The sequence below is a fragment of the Meles meles genome, chromosome 11 (assembly GCF_922984935.1).
Source record: "Meles meles chromosome 11, mMelMel3.1 paternal haplotype, whole genome shotgun sequence".
In the NCBI taxonomy this organism is placed as follows: Eukaryota; Metazoa; Chordata; class Mammalia; order Carnivora; family Mustelidae; genus Meles; species Meles meles.
The window spans coordinates 95,762,105-95,768,858 of NC_060076.1; the positions used below are offsets into that span (position 1 = coordinate 95,762,105).

The 6,754-nt window shown below is 58.1% G+C and overlaps 1 protein-coding gene across 1 annotated transcript; it reads left to right on the forward strand.

The window, feature by feature from the left end:
* The first annotated feature begins 1,909 nt into the window (after positions 1–1,909).
* LOC123952628 (double homeobox protein 4-like protein 4) lies at positions 1,910–6,499 on the forward strand. Its single transcript, XM_046021875.1, has 5 exons — positions 1,910–1,937; positions 2,149–2,337; positions 3,447–3,596; positions 5,535–5,545; positions 5,756–6,499. The coding sequence occupies exons 1-5, from the start codon at positions 1,910–1,912 to the stop codon at positions 6,497–6,499; spliced, it is 1,122 nt and encodes a 373-aa protein (XP_045877831.1).
* The last annotated feature ends 255 nt before the right edge of the window (positions 6,500–6,754 follow it).

Sequence of the window (6,754 nt, forward strand, 5' to 3'; positions counted from 1 at the left end):
AAGCAGAGACTCTGTGCATGTCTTTCAAGGATATACAGCTTCGGGGACCATTTCTAACCAGAACTGGTGCCTTTTAGGAGTGGAAGGATTCCGGATTTGTGGCCTGCTTCCCCCTTACAGCCGGGGAGCAGGCCGGCAGACAGGCCGCAGAGCGGGAACCCGTTTCCTGGGACTGTCCAGGGCAATTATCAGGACAGGTCTCGTGGCCATTCCTGTGGTTCTCAGCAGCTCCCAAAGGGCCCCACTCTGCTTCTCAGCCCCCGAGATCTTCTCAAGGCTGCTCCTTTGGATATTTAAATCATTCTGTTCAGCATAGACTTTTGTGAAAGCAATTTCTTTCTTTTTCTTTGTTTTTCTGAGAGGACCTTGTGAGGATGTCCCAAAACATTTCACTTGCAGATCAATCCAGCCAGAAACAAAACAAAGCAAAACTCTACGGAGTTTGAAAGGAGCACCTGATGCTCATTAAAATGTGGTTGTAACTAAGGACCCGCCCCGCTAATCGGGAAGTGAGATAAGCCAGCAGCAGAGGGAGATAAGGCAGCAGACGTGCGGGTTTGCACTGGGGCCTCCGCTCCTCGCTGCCTCTCCTGGAACGTGCAGCTTGGGGCCCTTCTGAGCCCGCTGTCCTATTCACAGAGGTTTACACGCCCTTGAAAACACTGGGACTTGATCCGTCCACCCAGATTCCAGAAAACGGGGCTCAGATATTCGGCATAAACCTTGACTCCCCACAATCTGTGTGCCGGGTGGGCACAGTGGAGCTGCTTAATGGAAAGCTCATGCTGTGGTCACGGTTTGCCCGTTATAGTTCAGAGGGTATGCGGGAGCAAGCAGCCGTGGAGGGCTGCGCAGGGGCTGAGGAAGGGGTGAGACGCCCAGCCCGGGCGCCTGCAGCCCAGCACACACGGGCAGGAGGCGTGCACTGGGGGTCAGGGGAGGTGCTCCTGTCCACTCTTTTCACTGAATTCACTGGTGACTGAGCCCCGCAGAACGGCATTCTTGGGTGACGCGCGTGGTCGGCGGAGTCTACACCTGGCAGTCTGTCTTGGGCCACGAGGTAGGTGCGCTCACCGGGTGGGCAGCCCTGCAGGGCCCAGGAGAGTCTGCGCTGAACGGAAGCGAGAGACGGGTGGCTCGGCCACTCTAGGAAGCACCCGTTCCCGCGAAGATGGTGTTAAGAGAGGTGGGCCTTGCAAAGTGCTAAAAAGAGGCTGAACTGGGTGGGTCCCTCCACCTCTCTATAAGACTCCTGGTGGGGGAGAGGGAGGCAGTTCCCACCGAGGTCCCGGTGGTGGTGTGGTCATGTCTTCAGACCGTGAGTCCTTGCGGGGGTGGGGGGCACTCTGGAGGGTTGGCGGGGAGCGGGGTTAGGCAGATCTCCGCTGTGTGGTTGGAAGGTTTGTGCTCACGGTGACATCGGTACTGAGACCCGGAAAGGAGAGACACACACCCCAAAGCGGCCCCTGGGAGGCCCCCCGAGGAGCTCAGGTGGTAGGAGGAGGAAGGTGGGACGGTGCTCATTCAGTTCAGAAGTGTGGGTGACTCGCCTTGGCGGGACGCGCGGGGTTGCGGGCTTGTCTGGGCCTGTATTTTGCCGGTGCATTTTGTTCTGGCCTCAGTCTCCTGTCAAGGGTAAGCCCAGCTTTGACGGACTCAGGGCGGCGGGGGAGGAGAGGTTAAAATTGAGGGCTGGGGGGCTCCCCCCCGGTCACAGAGGAAAATGCTACCGTACAGAGATTCCCTGACGCCCAGGTTGCTCATACTACTTTCCGGTTTTTGGCGTCTCCTCTTGTTTGTGTATCGTGGGTGCAAGCAGAGGTAGGGGACCCGGGTGTGCTTATCCGGTACCTGATGGGAACGCGAGCTGTCCCCACAGTTCACGGAGCAGCTGTGGGGGACAGCGGCTATGGCAGGACGAGCCTCTGGAGCCCCGGGTGAGGGAGCTGAAGGGGGCTCACGGGCAGCTTTTGCCGAGGGCCCCGGGTCAGGGGCAGCATCTCTGGAGAGACTGAGGGAATTTTAGAGGGATCTGAGTCCTGTGCCTGTAAGCACCTGCCTTGTCTTGGGAGGATGCAGGCTGCTCGCTGGCCCGGACACGGGTGGGGTCTGACTAATGCCACCTCTTCCCCTGTGTATCTGTCCCAGAGCCCCAAGGAGGTCGGAGACGCCGAAGGACCAAGTTCAGCAAAAGCCAGTACAAGGTGCTCATCGAGGCCTTTGAGAGGGACTCGTACCCTGATATCATCGCCCGAGAAGAACTGGCTAGACGAACCCAGATTCCAGAGCCCAGAATCCAGGTGACTGTAGACCTGCGCTCCCTGGAGGGCGGGCAAGGTGGGGCAGGAGTCGGTTTTACTCGAACTTAACCACCCGCTTCGCGTTAATCCTCTCAGTACGGTTCATTATCTCCGTTCGTGGGGCTGGGCGAATACAGATCGTGCTTAGGAACAGGTCACAGTTCTGGCCGGCCTGTCTTTGCCAAATATTTATCATGTTCTGGATTTGGACAGAATTTCAAATACTCAGTGATTCTTGTAGCAAGCCCATTACATGTTAACTGAAACTGCTCACCAGGACGAGCACACGTATCCTCACAGCCGGAAATCGCCTCTGCGAGAGCATGAGAAAACGTGGGAAGAGCAGGGGCGGGGTTGCGCCTCTGGGAAATGGGGAATGAATGTGGTAGAGGCAGATGACATCTGGATTTTAACTTCACAGGGATCCCAAAAGGGTGTCAGGGATCCTGCGGGTCTGGGATCACTGAATCCTCTGGGTCCCAGCGTTCGGGGCACTGGGTCCCACCTCCAGGAAGTCTGCCGTGATGAGCGCGGGCGCGGCCTGAATTTGAGAGTGGAGCCCCGACATGGAAGGTTGTTTGGAAAGCCCCCTCGGGTGATTCTGCCGTGTAGCCAGCACTGAAATGTCTGTCCTGGACTGATGCTTTTCAGTCCGAGACCATCAAGGTCTCTGGGAGTGGCCCCTGGTGTGCAGAAGCTTTTAAACCCCTGCCCACCGCCGTCACCCCGGGGTGGGGGTCTGCTGTCCGTGGAGTCTGGGTTCAAGCTGGTCCTGGGAGTTAGGAAGTCTCCCCAGGTGGTTCTCGGGCGCAGCTGAGTCGGAGTCACCCCACCGGGCTCCTGGGGGGCCCCCTTGAGAGGTGCTTGATCACAGTGGAGGCATGAATCTAGAGGCTGCTGCCTGGGAAGAACATCCCTTGAGGGTTTGCTGACGAAAATCAGCCCAGAGGGGAGAAGGTTACCAGAAACACCCTGGTGGGCTCATCTGAGATAAGCCGGGTGGTGAGGGCCCTGGGGCTTACTATTCTTAGAAATGCAACCAAAACCAAATTTCTCTAAATGAATTCCGGTATCTGTCCTAGAAGCCCCCCTGCTGTTGGACACAAAAACTTAGTGAAAGGCCTATGCCTGTGATGCTTGATTTAGAGGCCTCTCAGTGGTTTGATGTAGTGGCCTTTTATCAGCCGCCTGGAACCTCACTCGGAGGGGGAGGCGGCGCTGCCTTCGGGACTGATCCCATTCCCAAGGGCTTGCCAGGCATGGTCTCCTTGAAGCCCAAACAGCCCTACGTGCCAGGTGTGACCTGATGACCTTTCATAGATGGGAGAATTGGCCACAGACGTTCGGTACTTGCGGTGGGATGGGTGGGTTTTGGGTTTGAGGTCCAGGAGGTCCTGGAGCCAGGAAGAAACACTGACGTCGTTTGGGCCTGCCTCCCCGGCTGCCAGTGTGAGTCCTTGGGGCAGAGTTGGGGGCTGCAGGTCTGACCAGGGTTTGCAGACAGGGTTGTGGGAAGGCTCCCTGGGTTCACACAGGCAGCACCAGCGCCTGGGCCTAGCTTGGGGCCAGGGTGTGTGCGGGGAGGGTGCAGGGTTGGAGTTCTGGGAATGGCCCACCTTTATCTCGTAGTTTCCAGATCTTTGTTTCTTCCCTGCGCAGAGAAAATGCTAGGAGTTGTTTGCCTATGTGTATCCCATCGTTCTGTGGGATCTTAAGGCCTGCTTGGTGGCAGGGACTATAAAGAGGTCACTGTTCTGTTCTGGAGGAGTGAAGGGAGGCCTGGCTGAGCTCCACTTGGGAGCCCCGCGGGGACGGGGTGCCCCTGCAGGCACGGAAACGACCTCTCAAGCTACACAGTGCAGGGCGGGGAGTGTGTGGGTCTGGTGATTCTGTGCCTTGCTCCGAAATGGGGAAAGAAGAGGGGGCACCTGTGTTTGGATAAAGGCGAAGGAGACCCGACCAACCCTGGGTTGCACCAAGGACTCACCGCTCAGGTGGCCCATAGAGGAACTGACATTGAACCTGGGTGGAAAGGGCTTTACTCAGGTGTCTCTCTCACCCCCTGTATGGTGGAAAGGAGACCACCCAGATAAGGAGGCTGGAGGACGCGGCAAGGTGCAACCCTGTCACTGGGTTCAGGGAAGCCTGGAAGGCAGGCAGGGAATGGGGACTGCGGGTCTGGGCATGCTCCCAGGGAGGCTGTGGGCACCGGGATGCCAGGGCAGTTGGCCGGAGGCGACATCTCGTGTACCAGTCCGGGGAGCAGATGTGGCATCCGGTCCGGAGTTTGAGAGCAGGTGACAGGGGTCCCAACTGTTGGAGCCGCAGAGGCTGTGGGTCGGGGATCTGTGGCAGTAGGTGCTCTGGGCCCCATCTGTCTGCATGTTCAGCCCTCAGTTTTCCAGTACATTTAAAAAAAAAATCTCACTATTTTGAATACTTGTTTAATTGTGTGAAAAGGAGGGCAAAGGTCCTCAGAGCTTTAAAAAATTGTCTGAAGGTACTGGTTACCATCGCTTTGTGGGGAGAACATTTAGAACCTGCTCTCTCAGCGACGTTCAAGTATATGAGACAGAATTAGTAGCCACAGTCGAGCTCTACCTGGGAAGGTGCGAATCTTGAGCCTGGAGGTGTGTGCCCTCTGCCCAGCACCCTGCATGCCCCTACCTAGGGGACGCCTGCCTGGCAGGTGACCCAATAACAGAGGGTCAGTTGCACTTGGCAGGGAGAGAAGGTGCGGGAGCCTCAGAGCACCGGTGCGGTTCGCTGGACTGGGCAGGGCAGGGCCCTGGGCCCTGGGGCCTCTGTCCAGCCGGTCACTGGAGGCCCTGGTCTTGGCCCAAGATGAGGAAGCCCCAGACGCAGAAGAGTGGTGCAGGAAGGAAAGTGCAGTAAAGCCAGCACCAGCGGGCTCAGGAGAGCTGCCCTCGAGGCCTGGGTATCCATCTCTCATGGACAGTGGTTAACTAGGGAGCAGGGTCCCTATTACTTGGGAAGGGGATTTTGTGGGGAGCAGGTTTTCGTGCCTTTTCTCCATCACTGGAATGGGGTCTCTGGCCTTTATCTGGTGCCAGTCTGGTTTGATCTGGCTTCCTGTGGCTGCCAGGGTAGGTCCCTAACTTTCACCTGCTAGAGGGCCACAGCTCCCCCTCCGCTGGCCTCCCGTGGCTGTCCTGACTAACGCAGCAGAGGAGCGCGGGGTGTGTGCCCATGTGTGTGCACACCCACAAACAGGTGGGGACCAGGTGGGTGTTTCAGGGAGATTGTCTGGAAGGCGGGCTGGGCCGAGCTGGGAATGTTCCGGAACAATCGAGCCAAGGAGTTTGCCTTTATTCTAAACTCGAAGTTTCACTTGATAGTTACCCTCAGCTACTTGGTGATGATTTCTCAGACGGAGCTTCATTTTAAAGTGCCTCTTCTTTCTTTCCCCTTCTCACGCCATCCTTGTCCTCCAGGTCTGGTTTCAGAACCGGAGAGCCCGAATCCCGAAGAGCACCCAGAGGCGGCCAGGTGTGGAGGCCGACGCCCAGCTTCCAGGGCCCGTTCAGTGTGGCAGCTGCGCCCCAGACTGCCCGTGTCAGCAAAATCTTGTGGGGGCCCTGAGCGATGCTGGACACTTCTCTGCGGAGTCCGGGGCTGCTGCTGCTGCTCCTGCTCCTGCTCAAGCTCTTCCCTCGGGGCATGCTGATGTCCTGAACGAGAATGTGGCCTTGCCTGACCTGGAGACTCCAGTCAGTGCGCTGGGCGAGCCTTCCAGAAATTTCCATTACTCTCCCTTGACCTTCAGCCCTGAAGCTCTGTGTTCACTTCGGGCTCCCCTACAGCCCCTCTTCCAGCAGGAAGCTGGCTTCAGCGGAGCTCAGCAGGGGGACCCAGGACAGCTCCTGTCCCACAGGGACTGTGCCCTGCAGGGGTGGGAGCAGCCTCCTCCCTCAGAACAGCAGCCGTGGTGGGGCTGGCAGCCTTCTCCCACGCTGGAGCCCGAGATGGCACCCCAGCAGACGCTGCCCCAGCATTTTGGGGCCTGGGAGCAGCCACCGCCGTCCCCTCCACCCTGGGAGCCGTGGCCACAGCCTTCACCCGTGGAGGAGCTTGCCGGCCTCTGGAGCGGTTTTCCCACCTCCGTCAGAGACAGGATGCTGGCGAGGGGCCCCGGGGCACCCCAGCCCTCACCCCCACAGCTGTGGGGCAGCCCCTGAAGATGTTGAAGTGACTTAACTCTCTGCTGGACAGGAGAGGAGACCAGCAGTGGACCCCCTGTACGCCTAAGGCAGAATTAGAGAAGTGCAAATGTTGTGTCCTTGGCCCTGGAGACGTGCCCCAGACTAGCGGCCAGGCAGCTGGGGTCTGTCATAAAGTGCGGAGAACCCACAGGGGATCCTTAGGTGGGAGAAAAAGGGACTTTTAAACCCTGTCTGTCCTGCCTTCTATTAATTGGTAAACGTGGAGCACTT